The 25,899-nt window shown below is 38.2% G+C and overlaps 2 protein-coding genes across 4 annotated transcripts in view; both read right to left on the reverse strand.

Moving 5' to 3' along the window:
- The window catches only part of TTC21B (tetratricopeptide repeat domain 21B), an 86,677-nt gene extending 85,691 nt beyond the window's left edge, over positions 1-986 (reverse strand). Inside the window, exon 1 of the mRNA XM_004283590.3 lies at positions 847-986. Within this exon, the coding sequence (XP_004283638.1) occupies positions 847-867 (21 nt within the window). The 5' untranslated portion in view covers positions 868-986. The remainder of the gene's footprint in view (positions 1-846) is intronic.
- A 12,931-nt stretch (positions 987-13,917) lies between these two features.
- The window catches only part of LOC101279038 (sodium channel protein type 1 subunit alpha), a 163,229-nt gene continuing 151,247 nt past the window's right edge, over positions 13,918-25,899 (reverse strand). For all 3 annotated transcript variants that reach the window (XM_049712218.1, XM_049712219.1, XM_049712217.1), the window contains exons 24-27: positions 24,567-24,704; positions 21,142-21,246; positions 19,301-19,571; positions 13,918-17,162 (exon numbers count right to left, since the gene is read on the reverse strand). In XM_049712218.1, the coding sequence (XP_049568175.1) occupies positions 15,985-17,162; positions 19,301-19,571; positions 21,142-21,246; positions 24,567-24,704 (1,692 nt within the window). In that variant the 3' untranslated portion in view covers positions 13,918-15,984. The remainder of the gene's footprint in view (positions 17,163-19,300; positions 19,572-21,141; positions 21,247-24,566; positions 24,705-25,899) is intronic.

Raw genomic sequence — 25,899 nt, forward strand, 5'->3', positions numbered from 1 at the left:
TATTATCTTCACGCTTAGAATAGTGCCAGACACATGGGAGGCACTCAGTAAACATTTGTTGAATTAATTTAATTAAGGTTTTCGCCAACATTAGATTATAAATTCACAGTCCCTGTGAAGGCGGGGACTGTTCCGTTCTGTTCATCACTATCTCCAGCTCCAGTGGACAAACAGTGAGCCCTCCATCAATATGTGTTGAACAAGGGAATCAGTGAACAAATGAATGGAGAAGATAATCATCCTAAAAAGTAACTTCTTTTACTTTCAAGTCTCATGTCTTTGTTTTCATATCATTTCTTACGTGGACCGTCATTAAATATTTGCTGAACGTATGCATCAGTGATAAACAGAGAAGACCATCACCCTAAAATACTCCTCCATTTTCAAGCCTATGTCTTTAACTGATTTCGTATCATCTTTCCGTGCTCCTTTTACCGTCTCACGGGGGCAGCTGGCACTAGTTTGCTTTAAGTCCTTAAAAATTGCACCCGGGAGACGCACTAGGTGTCCTATGTTGACCAAACCTTCCAAGCAAACAGGGTACAAAAGTAAAAGTAAACACGACCAACAGGGTGGGAAAAGCACACTAACAGCAATTCGGAAAGCAGCGCGCGGGGAAGGCTGCCCAGACCTCAAGATTCCAAAGCAGGGCCCGCGGAGGGAGAGCAGGTGATGTAGGTTACAGGCCCGCACCCCAGGCGGGGGCACCTAGCCAGTCGGGGCGGCAGGTACCGCAGGGTAACAACGGCCTAGCCAGGTCGGCCCGCGAGCTCCCCACGCCCCCCGGCCCCTTGCCACCCCGGCCCCCCCCCCACGGCAACACACGGCCAGCTCCTGCCCGCTCACCTTCAGCCCCTGCGAGTCCATGGCTTCCGAGGCCGAGCCGCGTGCCTCCCGAGCGCGCGCCTGCCGAACCCCAGCAGAAGAGCCAAGGGTCTCAGGGTCTCGCAGCCCAGGCCCAAACCAGCTTGGGCCGCGGCGGGAGGGGCGGGACGGGGCGGGGCCGCGCCGCCATTGGCTGCCGGCGGAGGGGGCGGGCCCTCGCGGCAGGGATTGCGGGGGTCGAGGCACTGGCGGGGACCCCGAAGGAGGGCGGTGGGTGGGGAAGGGGGAGCGACCAACCGGATGCTGGGTGAGGCGGAGGTCAAACAGCGAAAAGACCCTAGGGGCACCGTGGGTGGGCGGGCCTGAGGATTAGAAAGTAAAGAATGAAGGAAATGGGGGAGGACGTAGGAAAAAGGGCAAGTTTGTTTCCCATCTCCGGCTACAAAGCAAGACACCATTTTCTACACGTTTGTGTAGAGGCGGCTTCCCGCAATGCGGCTATTTAGAAGGCCTGACCAGCTCAGAGAAAAGCCTTGAACTTTCACATGTAGTGGTTGCATTATGGCCACAAGGTGGAGCAGAAAAATCACAAGTTCTTAACAGAAAGGGATGAGCTTCTTGCGCCCATCTTTGCAGGCAGTGCTGCAATCCCGTGTGTTTTGTTAGAAAGCACGTTAAATTAGTCTTTTTTTTCTTTTTACCAGCCCTGATAATGGGAGGAACCAATGAAGTAAACCTATTTTTTCAGTTAAAAAAATAATAACACTGCTGATTTTAAACTGAGAATAAAATTAATCCCTACGCAAACGTTTGTTTGCACCAATCAGGCAACTGTTAGTTGCTCGTAGATTTCTTCAGTTATTTAGTGAATTGAATTGAAATAGAATGAACAGAGAGATTTCCTATTTCTGCTTAAAGATATTTTTAAAATAAGATTTGAGGTTTAAGTAATCTTTGTGGAATCTTTTACATGGATCCCAAATTTCAATCCTAGTTCTAAGTATCTTACTTTAGTTGATGTGATTCATAGTTGCCTTAATCAGATTTTAAGTTTGTTAAGCAGTCAACGAACATTAACCTTTTTTCCATGCCAGTAGGTTAGGTAATGACAATCTTGAGGGAAAGGGTGAGTATGACTACAGACTTCAGTGCTAGGCAATATTTCTCACTGGTTTCCCTTAAAAGTGCATTCTACCCAGAGAGGCACATATTATTTTCATGAGATTGCTTTTGTTTGTTTCCATCATTCATAGTCAAGCTAAATGTTTGTGATAATGGACAGCTGGTAATACCTGTTGGTCTGATTTTCAAAGCCTGTGGATTAATCTGCACTTGGTATGCAGCAGAGAATATCAGAAACTAAGATGCTCATCTAAGTATATAATCTTAACCTGTATGCTTTGGGTTTCAAGTGAAGAGTTCATCCAGAAGAAAATTTCTGAGGATCATAGTTAAAGGAAGAGATGATCAAGCTACCTTTCTGAGATCTTTAAAGTCTAAACTTGGGCTGTCAGACTACTGGAAGACTGTACACTTGGGCCTTATTAATTTAGCCCTTTATAAAATTTCCTTCGTTGAATTTTGTTCTAAGTTTAAAGTATTTAGCACAAAACACCATGCCTGGCACTCCATGAGTGTTTGTTGGATTAAAACTACTTTGGGAATTTGCTTTGACACTCCTGGTAAACTTGTTCCCTGCATAAGGCCTCACGTGAGTAGTTTCTTTTGGATCTCAGGCCAGGAAAAACTCTGTCTTCCCTGAAAAACTGAGGTGTTCTTTAGCTCAAGCATTTCTACTGGCTCACTTTTACCTACTAACGTTTCAGTCTGCCATCTAAGACCTTTCATCGTCTTTGAAGCCTTATCTCCTACTTCTCCATTCATAGAGCCTTATATTCCAGGCAAATGGGACAACCATTCCTTCTTCTGGGTGCCTTCCCTTACATTGCTCTGAGCTCTTTCTCCATCTGAAAAAAGAAACCTACTCTTTTTTTCAGAGTTCATCTCAAATCTCATTGTGTATGAAGCCTTTAGGGATGGCCATAACCGATTGGATGTGTGAGATTGCCTGGTGCAATAGCAAGAATATGGTCTCTCAGACGTGAGATGGAACTCCTGGCATGCTATTATCTTTGTGACTTGGGCAAGTAATTTCCTGAGCTTAATTTTCCATATTTACTAAAGAAATTAAACACCTAACCACATACGAAGAGTTCCTAACACATAACAGACATAACCATTAATTTCCATGAAACACATAGTGCTCTGTAAGACTTAACACACCTTTATATTTTTTGCATTATAGCTATGGTGTATTTTTTGTTTGTTTAATCTTTTCTACTAAATGAGGAGTACATTAAAGCCACCCAATATAGTGAGGTGGGTAACAGCTTGGTCCCTGGAGCTAGGCCATCTGTAGTCAAATCCTGACACCACCATTCCCAAGTTGTTTACTTAGAAAAACTACCTAACATCTCTGTGCTTCAGCTGTAAAATGGGACTAATACCTCAGAAAGCTGTTAAGAAGATTAAATGAGTCACTGTGTTCATTTACCGAACACAGCAGTGTTAGATATATGGTAGGCATTGAATAACTTTAACCTATAATTATTTGTACTCCCAACTACTCTGAACACAGAGCACAGTATTGATTCCATCAGCATTTAGTAAATCTTATAGGACTATTGAAGCCCTTCAATTGTGCCTCTGTTTGGCTTTCTTCCCCCCAATTCTTACACCGATTCACTTGTATATATATTATTTTATCATTTATTCGAGAAGTTAAAGGAAACCCTTAAGAAAAATAGGTGGTTCTGGTGAACACAAAAGTAAAAGTAAGTACACAGAAAATAAAACAGAGATAAATCTATGACCTCATTAAATTTGGGAGCTGGAAAGAACTTTAGAAACGATTGTCCAATCTCTTTATTTTACAAATGAAGCCCAAAGATATGAAATAATCTACCCAAGGTCTCACAGTTTTCTACTCCCAATCTAGCCTTCAAAGCAGTTATGAATAATAAAGAGATGAGGTGTTTGTCTTTTCTTCTTAAGGCTATTTTACTATAAAGTTGAAGCAGTAAATGAGAGTAAATATGTATGAAATCCAAATAAATTGGCACAGAGTTTAGTCTCACAGGTGATACTATGGAAAAGTTAGAAGTTAACTGAAGTCAAAATTGCTGGATCTAAGTTAAGGCTCTATCCCTTAATAACTTTGCAACTTTGGGCAAAGTTGTTAACTTTTCTCTGCTTTAGTTTATACATTTACAGTGGGCAGTTGGGACTAGGATTGTAATATTTGTTTTGTTAGTGTATAGACTAAATGAGACTATGTGAAAATATTTCAAAAATTGAAAACCACCTCGTAAAAGTTCATACCACAGTTATAGGAAAGCTTCTTACCTAAATGAGCTGACTATGGGGCAAGACATCTTACCTCCCTGACATTATCATTCAGTCTTCCGTATGCTATCTAGTGCTCTTTTCTTCTCCAAATAACACAGCACAAACGTACCATTCTTTTGAATTGTGCATGAAGCATGGTGTCTGCTGATGCAAAAAATAAGATGGTTGTCATAACTCATCCCTTTAAAATTCTCCAATTTTATTCATTTAAGTAAATTAGGGAGACGATGATAATGGTCAGTCACTTACCTTTCACATTTTGTTTTGCTAAATGATACTATGGAGAAAGTTGAGGAAGTGATCAGAGTTCTAACCATGTGTTACTTAATCATTCATTTATTCACCAAACGTTTAATGAGTGCTGATGGCAGAGAATAAAATTCTTGTCTTCTCCTCCCAGAATTTAAAGTCTAGTAAAAGGAGACAGACATTGAAGAGATATTCACAAAAGGAAATGAATAAATGACAAGTAGTGACAGCTTTAATAGCTGTTTTAGTAAGTGCAATAAACAGACTAAACTGTGTGGCCTTTGCCCAGTTTTAAGGATTAATATATCAGTAATGAAGTGAAACTCACATTAACTTGTTGCAGTCCAGGGAATCCTTCCACTCAATTCCTACAATTAACGTCTTTTAGACCACTGAATGATACTTTGTTTTTCTTTAAAAATACCTGAGCAGCTCAGGTATCTGATGGCTAAGAACTTCTGATAACAGGAAATTTGCTTCTTGCTTACCTGAACTAGAAGATGTAACAAATGTTTCTACTTAAACACCATGACAGAGACTTACCAGGAGTTATTTTTTTCTTGATGTTCTTGACTATATTTTGACATTTCATCTATGCAAAAGTAGGAGACAGAAAACACAGAAAAATAGATTTCAAAAAGAGTCTGGTATTTTGAAATAGAAACAATGAATTATTTAAATGTTTACAACTGTGATATACTGAATATCTTGTCAAGATGCCATCTGTCTTTCCTTCTACTCCTTTAAAGAATCTTTTTCTGGTCGATAGAGTAAGAACAAATAGTGATCACTCCCCCTCTGCCTGGTGTGACATTGAGGTAGACAGTACATTGCTTTAGATTTTACTCACTTAGGTCCAAGCTCACATCTGAAAAATCTTCCCTGACATCAAATTCACACTGCACATCTTCCTAGACACTGTTATTTCTGGATGTGAGATAACCAGAGCTCTGTTCTAATTTTTATCTTAAGGTGGAGAAGAATCAGGCCTTAGCTTTCTAGGTGTCTGATTCTGGAAACTTTGTTTATGGCAGTGCTTCCAAGCAGTCACAACGTTCCTTGGAGTCAATACATGCTAATGTCAAGTGCTCAGTCTGTAAAAAGAAAGGAGCCAACAGCGACTTCGCGCCTGCCCGGCAGGCTCGGTTGCCGCTGGATGTTATGCTCTATGGCAGGATCTTCTTTGGGTACCTCAAATGCAATTCTTCTCACTCATCTTCCTTTCTCTCCTTTTTCCCTTCGTCTCTCCCCTCCCTGCATCCGTTTCAGCATCTGTGTGTTAACAGCCGCTGTGTAGATGCCTCTACTCCACCAGGTTGCCTCTTCCTAGCTTCTGGTTCCGACTTGCTTGCCCTAAATACCTCCCACTCCGCCAGCCTGACTTCTTTTTTTTTGCGGTACGCGGGCCTCTCACTGCTGTGGCCTCTTCCGTTGCGGAGCACAGGCTCCGGACGCGCAGGCTCAGCGGCCGTGGCTCACGGGCCCAGCCCTTCCGCGGCATGTGGGATCTTCCCGGACCGGGGCACGAACCAGTGTCCCCTGCATCGGCAGGTGTACTCTCAACCACTGCGCCACCAGGGAAGCCCAGCCTGACTACTTTATCTGTAACAAATTAGGCCAGAAGCTCACCAGAGCACCACCCCACACTGACTCACTGACGGCCCCTCCACCCCGAAGGCACAGCCTCCGTCTCCCTTGGGAAGAGAAGCCTCCCTTTCGGAGGAGAGCTTGGAGATTCTGCTTCGGCTGAGACTTTCTTGTTGTTCTCACGTGAAAGTACCCAGGTTTTCTCTGTCTTCACATCCATCTCCTGATTACTCAGGCACTGGGCCCTTCCTCATCAGTCCTACCACTTGTCTGAATCGGCTGAATTAAAAACAGCTGGAGCTCATCCCTCACGATCCCTGCGCATAATCCATTTGTAACTGGGCTTTACAAATGGGCTTTTACGGCAGGATATTTTTTTCCACAAATTTTTATTTTGAGAATTTTCAAACATGCAGCAAATTTGAACAACGCAACGAACACCCCTCTACTCACCACCAGAGAACTTTCTTGAGATGCTGTATCGTATTGCTCTCCATATTTTCCATTGGCCAGATTCATGAGGATGGCTAGGCCATTAGTACTTTTGCCGCAGGGTGGAAGCAAAAGCCTTTAGAAAGGTGGCGCTAGCCTCATGAGGCTGTTTACATTAAGGTTAATTAAAATTAAAAATTAGATACATCAGTTGCACTAGCCACATTTCAAATGCTCAGGAGCCACTGTGGCTAGTGGTTCCTGGATTGGACAGGACAGATAGAGGACATTTGCATCATTTCAAGAAATTCTATTTTAAAGCAGTTTACGCTTTGGGGTCTTTTGTAAAGGACTAAGTTTACTAAAGAAATGAGTTGGTTTCTTGGCGGGTAGAAGGAGCCAGAGAAGTGCCTCTGAGGCAAGAGAGGGAGGAGCCCTTTTCAGAAACTGGGACGGGGACCAAGTGCAATAGGGTCCTGTGATTTCTAGGGCTCCACCCCCTAATCTGTGACAGTGCACCCAGAAGGAGGCAAAACTTCAGGAAAATGGTTGCATGGTGTGCCCAGCAGAGCTGAATCTGGAATACTGGCCTCAGGGATCCACAGTAGTTTGGAAAATAAGGATGCCATCAGAGGCTATGATGGACTTCCTATTTTCTGAACGCCACATAAGCCTCTTGGGTTCTGGTTGAGTCCTGGGAGAGAAGGTTGTAATACTGAGTGAGATTTAATTTCCTGGCAATCCAGTGAGACTAGTGCTCAGCTTTGGATTTTATGAGATTTAAAAGAAGAAGAGGTAGAAATTTGTTGCATATGTGAATTTTGGGATTGAGTTCCAAACCCACTTAAAAAAGAGCGAAAATTGTGAAAAAATATAGTATACATATTACATATAGTATATATATATATACATATATACACACAATATGTATATATAATTTTTAAAAAGTAGTGTACATGTTTTTGGCCACTGGGGAACATTGTTGCCCTATGCATAAGACAAGGAATGCTTTGGAGCAGTGGTTCTTGAACTTGAGCACATGTCAGAATCACCTGGGAGACTTGTTAAAGCACAGATGCCTAGGCTGCCACCTGCAGAGGTTCGAGTTCAATAAGGACGGGGAGGCAAAAATATGAATTTCCAACACATTCCCAAGTGACACTGATGCTGTTGGTCTGGGGACCATGCTTTGAAAACCACTGCTTTAATAACAATTTTAAAATATGATATTAAAACTGTTTATTGACCAAACTTCCTTCATCATTAGGATATTATAATGGACACAGAGAAAAATCTGCATGCTGTACTAATAGTTGGCCTTAGTCTAGCATAGAAAAAGGTTATATGTGATTTTAAGGTGTCAATAGTAACAGCACTTCAGAAAGTCATAGTTTCTATTTAGTTGACGTTCATCCTTCTATATGTATATGGCGGAAGGGGATCAGCAATGAAGTTTAAGACCAAAAAACTAAATGGCTTCTGAGACACAGCTTAGGTCTAGGCAGAGCTTGATCCCTAAACTATTGATTTAGGAGATGCTCTCGAAAACTGTACCTGGCTATAAAAGGACCTAAAATTCAGCAATTCATTTCCAAATTGTAGTTCAGGTAATACCAAGGAGACTAGATTTGTCAGGGTAATTCAGAGTTAGGTTTTATTTTAGAGTTGCGTTACAGGCTGGGACGTGGGGTGCCTGATGAAATACAGCCTCACAGAGCAGAAAGAAAATCATCTTCCACAGATTCCTAAGAACCAGGTGACCTTCTGTAATGTGGACATCTCTTCCCCCCAGACAGTTGTTATACCAAAATCAATGTGTAGACAGCAGCTATCCCTTCTTATGAGAAATCCTCTGTATATTGTCTTAAAAGCCTAGAAAACTAATGTGAGGTTTACTAGATTCACCATGTTAATTATGATAGTTCATTGTTTTATGCCACCAGAAATTGGTTTTATTCTCAGAAAAATAGTGTTTTGATACTAGAATGGACCTTGAAAATTCATGTCTTCCAAACACTTCATTATGTCAATAAGAATCCAGTGTTCAGGAAAGTTAAATGATGAGCTTCAGGTATTATAGTTTTTATAACAATAGTATTTCTGGTCTTCTGGAAGATCAATTAAGAAACAGCAGCTTAGGAAGTTTGAAAGGTTAAGTAAATGTTTTTGCTCTAATGTTACATGTAGTAATAAATCATGAAAAAATATAAATCAAGTTTTAGCAACAGTTGTCTTTGGGCTTCTTATTTTCTACTGTGTAAATTTTGTAGTCTTGACTTTATTATGATAACCATGTTTTGCTATTGTAATAAAAAATGTAGATAATTCCTATCTTAGAAATAAATGTTCCAGTCTCCTTCAGTATTTTAAAATAAAAACTTTATTGCTGAATGAGATAGTTTCTTTTAAGTATAATTGTTCAAAGATAATTTAAATTACATTCTTCATTTCTCATTCATAGGATACGTAACAGTTGAACAGCATCAGATGTGCTGATAGTATTTGCTGTACCTCCTCATTTTCATTCTCAAGTAGTCATTGTTTTTGAATACTAATATGATGCCATGCAGCTCCCACCATCTGAAATATGACATTGCTGTACATGCTGATTGTGTTGCGTTCACTGCAAAAAAAAAAAAAAAAAAGCATTATTGGCTTTATGTGGTTGGTCCTAAATTTCAAGATATTGTGAAGGATGTTTTCAGTGCAGTTTGCAATCTCTCTTCAAGTTGGCAGGTTATTCTATTCATTTATTCAACTTATTAAAAAGTGCAATGCAGGCACTGTTCTATACCATGTAAGATGGTCGTGGTTCCTCCCCTTACAGTTGTTATGGTTGTAGAATTATTTGGCCTAGAAGATATGTTGGGAGATGAAAAATTAAAGAGGATCGTATGATGGCCCCTGCTTCAAGGAGAAGCACCTACACTTAATCCAGCTGTCTAAAATAAACATGGAAAATGTAAATACTTTAGACCTAGAAAATCCAGTTTCAAGAATTTATCCAACAGAAATATTCATAGATTTCACAAAAATACTGGAAGAAAGATATTCATTACAGCCTTGCTAGCTATAGAGCAAAACTAGAAAAATCTAAGTGTCCATCAATAAGTGTTTAATAAATCTATAGAATGGAATGCTACACATTATTTTCAAAGAATGAAGTAGATTTATGTGTGCCAAATGGAAATATATCTAAGCTATATTAATTGTAAGGTCAAGTGTAGAATGATGTAAAAACATTTCATTATTTATAATAACAAACAATATGTTTTCATATGTATAAAACAATGCCTGGGGACTTCCCTGGTGGTGCAGTAGTTAAGAATCCACCTGCCAATTCAAGAGACAAGGGTTCAAGCCCTGGTCTGGAAAGATCCCACATGACACAGAGCAACTAAGCCCGTGTGCCACAACTACTGAGCCTGCGCTCTAGAGCCGGCAAGCCACAACTGCTGAGCCTGCGTGCCACAACTACTGAAGCCCGCACACCTAGAGCCTGTACTCTGCAACAAGAGAAGCCACCACAATGAGCAGCCTGCACACCACAAGGGAGAGTAGTCCCCGCTCTCCGCAACTAGAGAAAGCTCTCGCGCAGCAGTGAAGACCCAACGCAGCCATAAATAAATAAATAAACAATAAAATTTAAAAAACAGAAACAAAAGAAACAATGCCTGGACAGTTATTCAGGAAATTGTTCTGAGAGGAGAGTGGGATAATAGTATTTTATACCTTTCTGTACTATGTTAATTTTTTTCTCCTTAAATAATAGGTAATATTTTTACAGTCTAACCAAAAAGCAACAGCAAACTTCAATGAAGTTTGCAAAGACCTATGGGTACTTGTCCCATTCCCTATCATAACTTCTTAATCCTCATGTGAATCATAATATGCCATTGGGGTGGATAAAAGCATTCCACAGCCTTGAACTATTAGAATGGTTTTTGGCCTAGAAGTTAATCTTTTCCTCTGTGATCTCTCTTGGTGTTGGTAGTTTAGATCAATAATGACAACCAGTTGTTCAGGTTGTTCTGCACGAAAGTGCCAATTGAAATCCATTTACTGTATCCTTTGTCCCAGCACAGAGCTGTTTTCCCCAGAGGAGAAAAGGGGACTTTTCCCTAATTTTTACAAAGGTCTATATGAGCTAATTAAGTCCCTGATGTTAGAACTCATTTTCTTTTAGTATATCTAAATCATGTAGGCTGAAGGATAAGCTGTTTTATTCTCTTTATTCAGCCCATATTGCTGGGAAGTCTTTGGTTACATAACAGTATCATACTGAATCAAACTCTGTAACTCAGGGATGATACTTGGTGATGTGCCCATTCTGACTTTTGAGTATTTTATTAATTATTATAATCAACTAATGATTAGTTCCTGAAGGCCTTGACCCTTACCAGGCTACCAACCACCAAGCCAGGCTTTCCCAGACTTGCTGATTATAAGACCCTCCTAGGGAGCTTGCTATAGCTTTCTTCTACCTCATTCTAACAATACAACTCATTAGACATTTTAGGCCCTTTTATGGTGATTCTGATTTAATTTGAGATGAGACTTGGAACTGTATTTATAACTATTGCCCTTGTAGGCTTTTAGAATTAGATGAGTTTTTGTGATTGCTGTTGTTTTGTTTTTAATGCTCTAAGATTGGAAGGTAAGAGAGGTTATCTAATAAGCCCAGAGACTTGGAGCTCACCACATTGAAGTTATCTTTGGATTGAGTTGGACATTTAAGGCATAGTCCAGAGAGAATGCCATGGAAATGCCAAGATTTTGGGGTGGGGAAAGAGGAATGGTATCATAAAATTCTCATAAAATTCTAAGACTTACCTGGCTAGTTTCAGACTAAATTTCATGCAGTTAACTGCCTGATGAGTTTTATTTTGGCAAATCATAACATATTACAAATTGGAAACCTCTGCTGCATTTGAATGAAGTCCTTCCTCCTATCCTTGTCTCTGAAAGAAATATGTCTACATACTTTAACCATTCTCCATAAATCCTATTATCCATCTCCTTGCATATTTATAAGATCACAATCTTATAGTTACTATATTTTGCTCTAGTGTTGCACCTACTGACAATATCTGTCAGCATAACTCAATAGACATTTTTCCTGAGGTAGGGAGAATGGCTGCACTTATGACTAAGGTTGACCAAAGGCACAATCTGTTTGCCTTTAGAAATGTGTGTTTTCTGTGACTGCAAGAAATACTGCTGAACAAAACGTTTCTTTACCAACCTTGATGAACGATGGACATTAATAATGCAGATGAGAATCAGGCCAAGTGATATTGAAGAGAAAACAAGGTCCAGAATCCCTAATTCCTTTTAGAGGAATAAATTTTAAATGGCAAGCTCAGTAGTTCCATCACAGCAAAGAACGAGGTGAGTATTATATAATCTTTAAGTTCTAAAGAGTCAAAAATCTATTTATGGACCTTATACCTTGGAAATATTTATGTATGTACATAATTATACCTATACCCACACTTATATCTATGTCTCTTTATAGGTAACAGGGAGGTAGTATGTTTGCTCTTATGGATGTAATATATGTCCATTTAAATATTTATTACATATATCCAATATTACTTTAATATACCAAGGTCAATTTTCATTTGTAACTTTTCTGATGTTTTATTCTTTTATATATCTTGCATATAATGATAGCCCTCTGTTAGAATATATAAGCAAAGGGCAAAATATCTTAGAGGGATAAATGACTCTTTTAAAAATAGAAGTATTTAGAGCAATGCTAAAAATTAACTAATCTGACCTTTTACTAAATACTTAGAAAACACCTTCTCTGTACAAAGTACTATAGAGGATGAAGTATTTAAGGCCAGTTTCTGCCAATCATACACTTTCTGGTGTGTGTGTTCTTGTGGCAAAAATTGGAGGAAGAGGGTGATGAGAGGAAGAAAACTGTATTTTAAACCACTGCTTCATGGCCAAGTGCCATACAAATGGAACACAGTGGTGACCCTATGTCCTGCTTTGCCTAGGAGAGTCCTCATGTATGCCTATTGCTTTATTATAATTATTAATAGTCTCCTCCTTCACTCTCAAAACGGTCTGGGTGTGAACATATACATCAAAGTCCCATAGAAGTTCACAGGAGAGAAAATTCTCTTCAAGTAATAAGACATAAGAAAAATGTCACTGAATCCTGAAGGATGGGTTTGATTTCAGAGGTAGAAAGATAGATGAGGAAGTAGTCAAGGCTCATGTCTCATCATTGCTTGCCTGTATTCTTCCAGTAACTTCTCAAATTATGACCCTGCTTTCTGTTTCCTTTTCCTTAAAGTCAGAATCTACTCTAGCATCTTCACTTCTACCTTTACTTCTTTTACAAATGTCTTAATGGTTCTTCGTCACCATTATGTTGTTATGTCATATGTTAAAGCCAAAGCGCCAACATGCACTTAGGGCCCTTTATTATCTGGCCCCTGCTTGCCCCTCCGTCAGTATCAATACCCATTGTTCACTGTAGCCATATTGAACTATTGTGACTGCTCTAAACATGCCATCCTGTTTCTGATTTTCATGTGTGTCTTTGGTCTTCATCATCATCAGGGCAAATACTTATATAGTAATTACCATAGGCTTGGAACTGTTGATCTGAAAGCTCTACTTGTATTAACTCATTTAATCCTCATACAAATTATTATTACCATTTTACAGATGACAAAATTGAGGCAAAGAGGGGCTAAGAAACTTTTCAAACTTTCAAAGTTGTTCAGCTAGTAAGCAGTATAGCTGATGTTTGAATCCAGGCAATCTGGCTGCAGAATCTATACTTTTGACCACTTTTCTGTAATACTTCTGCTGTTTGGACTGCCCTATCCCTCTCATTCTTCAAACCCAGATCAGAGTTTACAGTTATAATTGTCCCTGAATCTGCCTGTAGAGTTACTCATTTGTTCCTCTATATATTCTGTAATTTGTACTTACTTCTTTTGCTGAGAAAGTCAACCTGGAGGAGCATGAAAAGTGGTTCTGGAGGAGAAAACAAAATACCCGACTCGCACATTGCAACTTTTACTATTTTAATACACTTCTGAGGGATTCTCTTTGTACCTCAAGTGGCCATCCACCATAGCTCTGGTTCCCATATCCTTCTTTTCCTTCTGGAGCCACCAGCTTATGCTCCAGCTTCAGTCCTTTCTCCTAACAGAGACCACATCCTACTGCTTGTAGCCCCTGGTACGTCACTTCCCCCAGCCCCATTCCTACCCCAGGTTTTCTTGCTGTCAGCCCGGGTATACCTGTGTGTGTGTGTGTGTGTGTGTGTGTGTGTGTGTGTGTGTGTGTGTGTGTGTTTAGCTCCCCTTCTCCCCCAATTTGTACAATAAAAACATCTTCATCTTGTTACACAACACCGTTAACTAAAAGTAACTGGGCAAACAATGAAATAAAAAATGTAATCTTTATTAGTTTTGCACATTTTTAATGTTGGTTAGCATCACTTAGGGTAATAGTAGCATTTTCCAGCATGCAGTTCACGAATACAGTTTAAGTAGTTTTAAGAAAAAGTGCCTATAGTTTGCTTCTGTAAGAAACACAAAATGTCCTGATATAACTGACTACGTAAGTTCACTACTCTCTGTTCTTCCAGGAAAAAAAAAAAGTTGTGAAACCCGCATTATATTTAGAGCAATCTAGAGCGGCATGACTCCAAAGAAATGAAAACATAAACAGAAGTTAGAAAAAAAGGACAAAAATGAAAAATAAGCACTATCTTCAATCAGTTAGTGTAGGAACTACCAAAAATGTAAATAAAAATTTATACCTGTTTCCAATTGCAAAGCATAATTTGGATGTGAGTTGTGAACCTATTTTTGCCCTTTAAAATTATGAAATAATCTAAAAGTAGCAAATGTAATAAAAAAGCAGAAATCTACAACTACCCCGTCTTGTTTTCATTTCTTATTTAGCAAATTTCTTCCCTGAAAAAGTACGGTGGACAGAAAGTAAGAAAGTGATTGTGGTATCAACCTTAAGATAATTTCCTCTTCATATTTATGTACATAATGCTGAAAAATAAAATAAAATGACTTTTTACAGTACTTATATTTGCTTATAAAACTCTAAACACATTTTAACAGGTTAAGCGGTGCTTTTTTTTAAAACATGTCTGTACAGTCAGGCTATACAACATATGGGATCCACTTAAAATTTAAAAATAACCAAAAAGCTGTTAAAGTGCTGCAAACTATTGCTTAATGACTTAAAGAAATGAGATCTGTTGAGCAATTTCTTTGACTTTACCAGTGACATATGGTTTCTCATAAATGAGATTCTGAGCAGTGCGAGAAACCAGATACAGCAGCATGGTAATTAGAAACATGCATTCATAGCATCCAAGCTATCTATAATGGTACAGAATACATTATGTTACCTGTGTAAAGCTTGCACTCTACATTTCTTGTGGTACATATTTGATGCAATAAATACTGTGCTTAGGTCATTATTTCTTTGCTCAAACGTGCACCACCAGGTAAAATGACTATTTACATAATAAATAGCATTTCATTAACATATACATTGTCAACCTTGCTGCGCTGAAGATGGCTAAACAAAGTGCAGGATTAAGCAGAAATTTATAAAGCGTTCTTTTTGTCAATTCCGTCTTTAGGGGGGAAGCAATACTTATTCAGGTTTTTAAATACAAGAAACAGAAACATAACACTTATGACTCCAGACATTTGAGTGAAGTTTTCACCTGCTTAGATTTCATGGGCTATCCCCCCCAAAATGATATAGTTGGTCTAGGGGCTGGATTTGACAAGGTCAGCAAAGCACCTCCAATTTTCACCTAATTACCCCTCCCAGAAACATGGATGGAATTTAAGAACTCACTGTTTTCCTCGTGACTTTTTTCATGCATGATCTCTGAGTGTAGCATGCCCTCATGCAAACCACATCTCTGTGCAGATGGGAGGCCATGCAATTACCATAACCCCTGGTGGCATACCTGTTAGAGAGGTCCTTTAGTCTATTTCCCAACAGAAACCCCGTTTACAAAAATAGTCACATATAATAAACAACATATGGACTAAAAAAAAGATGAATCCACTAACAGATTTTGTAAAAATGTGACAAATGTGGCAGTCGAAATGCAAAGAGTGGATACAATTACTACACTAAAGTGTTTCATGTTAAACAACCCCCGAATTATAGGTTTGCACCCCTTTGAACTGGTCCCTACAGTCTGAGTAGCCATTTTGTCTCTTGTCTTCAGCAGTGTCAGCTGGTAGTGAGAACAGTAACCTTCTGTCGAGGTCATCTTCCCTTTTCAGAGTCACAGTTTTCCGACAAGGGGTCACTGTCTGATTGTAGGCACTGACCTTAAGTAGATTTGTGTAAAAACAGTCAGTTTGGCATTGACCTCCTAAAGGAGTCCTGTTGACCAGAATACATCACCTTCACAGGCTGTAAACAATTTGTCACCCAGTGATTTTGATTTATTTTTGTTTATTTCCCTTTGGCTTTCTCATCTTTGCCTTCTTGCTCGTGTTTTTCCACGATTGGCTTTGTTACCCGATCGTAGGAGGGCGGACAAGCTGCTGTGGACATGGTCAGATCAGTCTTTTCTGTAATTGAGTTTTCATTTATTCTGTCAATTACCATGTCTTCTTTTATAAGAAGATTAGCCCCACCTTTGATTTTATTTTTGTTATATGTAAATGAAGCTTGCTTTACAGTTCGCTTTAAAAGGTGGCGCCTGTATGCACGCTGAATAATAACAGCAGACACCTCCTCTTGTTTTCGTCTTAAAGTCGTAGTTATTGGCTGATAGGAAACCTTTGATGGGTTGGAAGCCATGAATCGCTCTTCCATCTGTATTCGGAGAGCATCCATCTCTCCACTCTCCCCCAGAACCCGCTTCGTAAAAGCAAATAAGATGTCAAGACAGTGGATCCGGTCCCCACTGACCATAGGCAGATCCATGGCAATGAGCTGGACTTTGTTCGGTTGTGGCAAATTGAGCGGAGGTTCAAGAGCAGCTGCAAACTGAGAGAGTTTTTCAAATTCCATGAACTGGGTGGCATTGGGATCAAACTTCTCCCAAACCTCGTAGAACATCTCAAAGTCATCCTCGCTCAGGGGCTCTGCACTTTCTTCAGTAGCAACACTGAAGTTCTCCAGGATGACAGCGATGTACATGTTCACCACGACCAGAAATGATATGATGATGTAACTGACAAAAAAGAAGATCCCCACAGATGGGTTCCCACAGTCTCCCTTAACTGAGCTGCCAGGGTTAACTTTATTAGGGTCACAATCGGGTGGTTTACTGTTGAGGATAGGTGCTAGCAATCCATCCCAGCCAGCAGAGGTGGTAATCTGGAACAGGCAGATCATGCTGTTGCCAAAGGTCTCGAAGTTGAACATGTCATCAATGCCAACCTCCCTCTTAACATAGGCGAAGTTGGACATCCCAAAGATGGCGTAGATGAACATGACCAGGAAGAGCAGGAGGCCGATGTTAAACAACGCAGGAAGGGACATCATCAAAGCAAAGAGCAGCGTGCGGATCCCCTTGGCCCCTTTGATCAGACGCAGGATTCGGCCAATCCTGGCAAGACGGATCACTCGGAACAGGGTAGGGGACACAAAATATTTCTCTATCAGCTCAGCCAGAAACATACCTATGGATAAAAGATCAGAGTATCAACCAGTGAAGAAGTTATCCATTAAAATAATACTTAAATTTCTGTTAAGGCTCCCAGGTAAAGTTCAGAGTACTGAAATTCAGTTATTTAATCTTCAATTTTATATACAGACAACACATACATATATTATAGATAAACCTTAATTTCGGCATTCAGCGTTAAATTCAACTCAGTATTTGCTGTGGACTAAATTCTGTCCACCCCCACCCCCCACCCACCCTACCACCAAATTCATACATTACAGCCCTAACCCCCCAAGGTGGTGGTATTTGGAGATAGGGCCTTTGGGAGATAATTAAATTTAGATGAGGCCATGAGGTTGGAGCCCTCATGATAGGATTAGTGCCCTTATGAGAAAAGACAATAGAGAGCTTGCTCTCTCTTTCTCCCTGCCACCTGAGGACACAGTGAGAAGACAGCCACCTACCAACCTGGAAGAGACCTCTCACCAGAAACCCATCATGTTGGCACCTTGACTTGGACTTGTGGCCTCCAGAACTCTGAGAAAATAAGTTTCTCTTGTTTAAGCCACCCAGTCTGTGGTAATTATTACAGCAGTCCAAGGTGACTATGACAATATTCAATTGAATAAGGATTTTATAGTACCTTTTGTCTTTGAGGGATATCTATAGACTAGTTTTAGCTTATACAAAATCCCAAGACTGAATCTAAAAAAACAAATTAAAAATTCTCAAGTCCATCTTAAGAGCAGTAGCCAACAGTATATGTACACGTTTATAAGAATTCAATGATTTTTTTCTGAAAATGCCAAGTCATATATACCCTCTATTCAGTCCTTCCCCATCTAAAAGTATCTGCAGTTTTTAATGCTGATTTCATCTCTCCATGAACTTGATGCTTCCCTAAACTTCTACTATAATATTCATATATATATATATATATATAAAAAATACATATATATATGTATATATATGGTCTGGTGCATTTCTAAAAGGGTTTGAGCTGATGCTGTTTCTGGTTTCCTGTGTCTGACACTGGTCTCTCAGCTCTCTTCCTTAAAGCTTCTTTCTCCATTTGCCTTTAAAATAATGAAATAGTGATTGAGCTGAAAAGGATCTCAAGAAATTAAGTACCTTTGAGTTACACTACCTCATTCTGTAAAGAGTAAGTAAGCATGTGTGTGTGTGTGTATGAGTGAGAGAGAGGGAAAGAGAGTGAGAAAGAGAGGTGAATACAACTAAGTACCCTATCCACAACTAATTATACCACAGATTACTGTGGGAATCAAAGGCTACATACAACATATGAGTTGGATAGAAAATCAACTTCTTCAGAGGGAGGAATGGCATAAAATTCTGCCTAACGGAGGCACCCCCTATTGGATGGTAAAATATTGACCCAATCATATTATTATCTGGTTTAGGAAAGAATGAATACTTCAGGCCCACAGGCAGACTTCTTCACTTCACTGGAGCTAGAGTTGTATCTTGAATGAGATGAGCTATGGGTCACGTGACTTGTTTAACATTCCAGGCTTTGAAGTGTATGACTGATGAAATGATGTTCCATGCCACATCACTTCTTTTGTGCATCATTACTATAAATTTCAAGGTAATCTACAAAATATCCCATACCCTGCATTAAAGAACTTACCATCTGCAATTGCTGACATTTTGTTCTTAGCTTTATTCTCTTTTCACTCTATGCTCTTCCTTATTTGCCACCAGCTTCCACTCCTGTATACATGCTAATGACTCTGTGTCTATGTCTCTGATGCACTGTCTCTCCTGAGTACCAGACTAAATTTCTAGTCCTCTCTTCAACAGAGCCATTTAGATATTGTATAGACTATTCAATCTCAACAAGTCAAAAACATTTCAATCTTAGTTAACAGCAGATTTCTAGTTCAAATCAATGAGACTTTGGTATATTGACAAATAATATACCTAGTCTAAGATGCACAGAATAGGATACAATACTCTATGCATAGCAGGAGCCTCATTTTGTAAGAAGGAGAAACACACCAGTATGACATACATCAAAATTTTCACAGTGGTTTTCTCTGAGTGATCAGATAACCTCTAATTTAAACTTGATTAGTCTAACTTTTACTCTTATTGAGCTGAACTTAAGAGACCTGAAATAATTCTTACCTACAATGGAGAGAATGACAACCACAAAATCAAAAATATTCCAGCCTATGGTAAAATAATAATGGCGGAGGGAGATGAGCTTCAGCACACATTCTCCAGTGAACAGCACAATGAACACCAGGTTGATACGTGACAAAATGCTAGTCACATATTCACTCTGATCGTCAGTTTCCACCATCATTGTGACCATGTTGAGACAGATGAGAATCATGATGCTTATGTCAAAAACTTGTCTGGTTACGAAGTCAAAGACCATTCCTTGAAATTTGTTCTGTAGAGAATCAGAAATGCTTTTAGCAACAGAGGTGTTTTCCTGTACACATTAGCTTCTACATAAGTATTTTCTGCACTAACTGACTGTCTAGTATTATACCTAGGAACCACTGGCCCTGAATTTTGTAAAAGATGGTTTATAGCACATTGTTCTTTAATTTAGTTACCTAAATTGCTATTTACCAAAATGTATTCCACAGAATAACAATCCCTTGTCAAAAGGGGATTTTTGATAAGAAACACTGCATACTATACGCTTCTCTGAGAGGCACAAAATGCATATTGATGTATTAAAATTACGAGAAGTTAAGAAACCTGCTTAATTTTGTTATACCAGAATTTCCCATGATCAGTTGGACCATGAAGCAGTTTCAAAATATAGTATCTAATAACATTCCACTTGCCTTATTCTCAAAGAATTGTTAGAGGGAACTTGTCATTTTCATGACACACCTATAACATTATGCATTTAAAGTCCATGTGTGGCAATACTGATGCTCTTCCACCAACCAGTCTTTGCTGACATTGTCACACACAGAATGCTGAGTGTACACAGGGATAATCAGGCCAGAATGACATTCCTTATGCTTTGATGTCACAAATGCATGTCCCTTGTCACTGATCTATGGTTCTGCTCCCTGGTTCTGCCACTGTCATTCACTACAGGCCATTGTCTGGCCCATTTCCCTAGGCCACTGAGGAACTTTGAGGACATCGTCTATCTTACATTTTTCCTACACATAGTTGACTCATTTTCACTTCCAGTGTTAAGGCTTAACAGAGGACAGTATATGTTTTTCATCATTCTCAAGAAGGCAAGTGTTGGCTAGCACAATATGAATATTCACTAGCATTTTATTCCCTAAAGCACCCCAGGAGTTGTTTTAACCTCACAGGTCATCATCATAAAAATCAGTACAATGTGGGATAAGGCTCCTCCATTTCATGGCAGATGTCTCATTGGTTCATCATGGAAACATGACATTGGGTTATTTATCATCATGAATTGTACTTATTGACTCTGACTTCTGTAGACATTAGTAATTTCTAACTTTATAGCCTTATATATGAATGTTAGATACTAGAAGTCTTTCCTTCTCCAAAACAACTGGTACCTCTAATGAAAAATAAAATGGAAGTAAGGTGTTATTTCACTCAACAATTCATCAACTTGTTAATCTATCAGAAAACTGCATGTTTTTTAACCCCATCCAAGATTACTCTTCTAACATTCTTGAGTTATATGATCAAATTCCTTGTGCATATCACACTGCCTGTGTGTCCTTTGCCATTTTTTTTTTTTGCTTTTCCATTTTGTTTGGATTCTAGTTGTATAATTCTAAATGGCTTGAAGATAAGGGTGCATTTTCTGTTTCTTCTTTTTCCTTTTGGTCTCTCCCTTTAAAAAATAATTTTTACCATTACCGTAAAAGGTATGAATTAATGATGCTCTAAAAGTGGGAGAAATCTTTGCTGCTCGAAACGTTAGCTGCTATCTCTTCTGTGAGAAAACCCATGCTAGTTTTGTTTTTATATTTTTTCCCCCCATATCATTTGATATTTCTTACCCCTGGTCGAGGTATAGGCTTTTGAGGCTTTTTTGATCCTAATTTTTTCATTGCATTATAGTATTTCTTCTGTTCTTCTGTCATAAAGATGTCTTGACCTCCAAAGTATAGAAAAGAAAAATCAAAACTGGTTAAAACTGTGTCCCTTTGTACATAGTTTTTTAATATTAAACTTAAAATAGGAAAGGGACAGTTAAAAAAGGAAATGCAAAATTCAACCAATTAGCATAATTATACCTGGGATTTTAAATTTGAAAAATTAAAACTAATTTTTAGATACTAAAATCTTATTTATTGCCCACAATCATCCAAAATTGACTTTATTGTTTTCACTAATATTTTATGGAGGAAAAATTCCCAGAATCTGAGAGGTTAAGTATTTTACCCAAGACCGTAAACTCAGGAAGTAGTACAATTTGATTCACTGAGACACTAAATACATGGTTCCTTTCACCACACACACTGCCTTTCAGAAGGTAAAGACAACGATTTTCTTATTCATATGTAGCAAAGAGTTAGAGTAGGTATATTGCATGATGGTTTGGAGTTACTCACAAAAAGCCACTTTCACTCTGCCAAGAACTGGAGCAAAAGGATGGAAAGGAAACTGGCCAAGTCAGTAGATGACTTAGGGGAAAAGTCAGAGGTCATACGTATGGCAGGTATGTGATATGATAGGCCAGTAGGTACAGAGGATTAGACCTCAGGCTAATAAGTGAAACGAAATAGCTTGGTAATGACAACGGAGTAATATCAGTAATAATAAAGGGGGCTAAGGGACAGAAATGATCCATAAGTGAAAGAGTCTCATCCAATGAAAGCACTCATATAATAAGAAAACAGACTGAGCAAGTGAGATGAAGGATCAGTACACAAAGGAAGAAAAATAAATGGCAAAAATAAAGGCCTCAAAAACATATTCAAACCCACTAGTCATAAAAGACATGAAAATTAAATACAATTTTCATTTTTCAAATATCAAGTACCAAAAAACAGAGAGAATGTTTGATGCCAGTGAAACAGCAGTGACCTGAGCACATCTATACGCTTTTTCTTTTTTTTTAACATCTATACTGGAGTATAATTGCTTTACAATGGTGTGTTGATTTCTGCTTTATAACAAAGTGAATCAGTTATACATATACATATGTTCCCATATCTCTTCCCTCTTGCGCCTCCCTCCCACCCTCCCTATCCCACCCCTCTAGGTGGTCACAAAGCACCGAGCTGATCACCCTGTGCTATGCGGCTGCTTCCCACTAGCTATCTATTTTACGTTGGGTAGTGTACATATGTCCATGCCACTCTCTCACTTTGTCACAGATTACCCTTCCCCCCCCCATATCCTCAAGTCCATTCTCTAGTAGGTGTGTGTCTTTATTCCCGTCTTACCCCTAGGTTCTTCATGACCCTGTTTTTTTCTTAGATTCCATATATATGTGTTAGCATACTGTATTTGTTTTTCTCTTTCTGACTTACTTCACTCTGTACAACAGACTCTAGGTCCATCCACCTCACTAAAAATAACTCAATTTCGTTTCTTTTTATGGCTGAATAATATTCCATTGTATATATGTGTCACATCTTCTTTATCCATTCATCTGATGATGGACACTTAGGTTGATTCCATGTCCTGGCTATTGTAAATAATGCTGCAGTGAACATTGTGGTACATGACTCTTCTGGAATTATGGTTTTCTCAGGGTATATGCCCAGTAGTGGGATTGCTGGGTCGTATGGTAGTTCTATTTTTAGTTTTTTAAGGAAGCTCCATACTGTTCTCCACAGTGGCTGTATCAACTTACATTCCCACCAACAGTGCAAGAGGGTTCCCTTTTCTCCACACCCTCTCCAGCATTTATTGTTTCTAGATTTTTTGATGATGGCCATTCTGACTGGTGTGAGATGATATCTCATTGTAGTTTGGATTTGCATTTCTCTAATGATTAATGATGTTGAGCATTCTTTCATGTTCTCGTTGGCAATCTGTGTATCTTCTTTGGAGAAATGTCTATTTAGGTCTTCTGCCCATTTTTGGATTGGGTTGTTTGTTTTTTTGATATTGAGCTGCATGAGCTGTTTGTAAATTTTGGAGATTAATCCTTTGTCAGTTGCTACATTTGCAAATATTTTCTCTCATTCTGAGGGTTGTCTTTTGGTCTTGTTTATGGTTTCCTCTGCTGTGCAAAAGCTTTTAAGTTTCATTAGGTCCCATTCGTTTCTTTTTGTTTTTATTTCCATTTCTCTAGGAGGTGGGTCAAAAAGGATCTTGCTGTGATTTCTGTCGTACTGTTCTGCCTATGTTTTCCTCTAAGAGTTTGATAGTGTCTGGCCTTACATTTAGGTCTTTAATCCATTTTGAGTTTATTTTTGTGTATGGTGTTAGGGAGGATTCTAATTTCATACTTTTACATGTACCTGTCCAGTTTTCCCAGGACCACTTATTGGGAGTATGAGTGGGCATGTTACCTGGGGAAAGCAAAACACTTTACTCTTGGAATTTATCTTAAAGAAATCGTTAAAGGCTCAAATTTTTTCAGCACAAAGACTTTTGACCAGGCACTACTTAAATTATTAAAGATTAGAAACAACCTAAATCATCAATCTATTGGAAAATGGTTAAGAAAATTATGTTAATATGTATATGAAGACTTAACAAAATGGGAAAATACTTATGTTAACTCAAAAAAATTTATAATTATAGACCAAATAATTTCAATAACAAGGATATGTGTAGAAAAAGTTTGAACAGAAAAACATAAAATGTGAATAGTGGTTACTCCTGAGTAATGATATTTCTTCACTTTCTGTGTTTTTGACAATATGCATATATAACTGGGATGATAAGATGGGCTTCATAAGTGATAATAATTAATAAAGAACTGTTCAATTCAAGGCTGGAACTGATAGTTTGCAATTAACATCAGGGAGAATGAAGTGGGAATACATAAAACGAGCCATAAAAGAATTAAAAAATGTGAAAAGAAACACTAGAAGAAGCTTACCTCTCATGCCTAATTTACTGCAAAGATTTTAAACGTTTTTGCTGGAAAATATATTTCAAGGAGGTAAGTTGTAAAGATAAAACAACAGGTTGACTCTGGGAAACAGGTGTATGCCTGGGTTCTCTTCTAGTTCTTTTTTTTAATTATTCCTTTTCAAAAGAAAAAATGTGGTACCTGAGTATTTTTTCTTTAAAGAGGAGAGAGATTTTGTGAACCTATGCACAGGAGAATGGAATACACTCCTTCTTGGCTTTTTATACCACGAAAGACATGGGCAGTGAATGGCAGAGGGGGAGGATGCAAAAATAGATTTTAATATATAATCCCATTTGGTTTCTGAGTTAAAGTACTCATTTGGTGTTGAAAACCCTTCAAATAATTTATTACCTCAGTGGGAGAGAAAATATTAGAAATACTTATCTTCTTCTTTTGCTGGTTGAAATTATCTATGATGACACCAATAAACAGGTTCAAGGTGAAGAAGGACCCAAAGATGATGAAAATAACAAAGTAAAGATACATGTATAGACTTTCCTCATACTTAGGCTGGAGTTCCACCTACAAAAGGAGAATATTTTGTAAGATATTACAATACATTTGATGCTGGTAGTCACTGGTGTTTTTCATGAGAATAGAAAAGAAAATTTCTAGTAACACTTAAGCAGTACTTTTCTTTATTTCCTCTAAATCAGCTACTAAAAAATAAATCTCTGAAATTAGCCTTTAGGATAATTTTTTATGTGAAAAACAGAGTGTTCTCATGTGAAAAATACAGTATGATGATTTTGAAATGTATTTTTTTCTAACTATAAATACAACTAATATCTTGCCATTTGGACAGTAGTGTACTAAATTTGGGAATTTTTAAGGTATTGCATTTTAATAATTTAAAAATTAATAGCGAAAAAAATTTTACATCAGTAAATATGCATAGACTATTTCAATGATTATTTTAGAAATAATCATTCCTGATGCATGAATTTATTTAGCAAATAAGAATTGAGTTACTTATTTTGATGTTTGGCATCCTGCCTATAACATTATAACATTCATTGAATTTTTCAGATTGAGTAGACATAATTGGACATGCTATCTGCTAAATCCTCAACTGATAATTTAATCTCTAGATTGTACTCATAATAAATAAGCATTTGAGCTTTTACTTAGCACTTAGTAAAGAGGTAAAGGAGTCACTATAGATAGTGCCCTAATAGATTCATGTCCTCCTAAAGATAACAGAGTTAAAAACCAACCAAACGCACAAAACAAACACAATAAGTAACAAAGTGAAATAACTCATCTCTGGAGGATATCAAGAAAGTACTCAACATAAAACTAAAGCCACTTATGGGAAATGCACATCAAGAAAGATAAAAGTGTGCTTATCAGATCAGTTTAAAGATTCCAGGGGTAAAGTTCATTCTTCATGATTATAGAAGATGGGACTTCAGAATGGAAAGATAAAGAGAAAATACTAAATTTTATAAATTTTGAAGAGCAGAGTTGGAATGAGCATGGATTTCAGTTCTCTTCTTGAAGCCTGAAAAAGACTATTGTAGGATAAATCAAAAAAGTAGGTCTTAGGTGATAGAAACTTAAAGGAAACTGTTGATCACAGAAATGATAACAGTCTCTGTAAAGGCTCCAGTAAATTTATGGATGCTATAATCATATAAAAGAATGGATTTTAAAGTGACTATTACAGAAATCTAATTCTGCCTAGACAACATCCCTAACTTGTCTAATGTGGAGG

The sequence above is a fragment of the Orcinus orca genome, chromosome 7, assembly GCF_937001465.1.
Source record: "Orcinus orca chromosome 7, mOrcOrc1.1, whole genome shotgun sequence".
Taxonomy (NCBI): Eukaryota; Metazoa; Chordata; class Mammalia; order Artiodactyla; family Delphinidae; genus Orcinus; species Orcinus orca.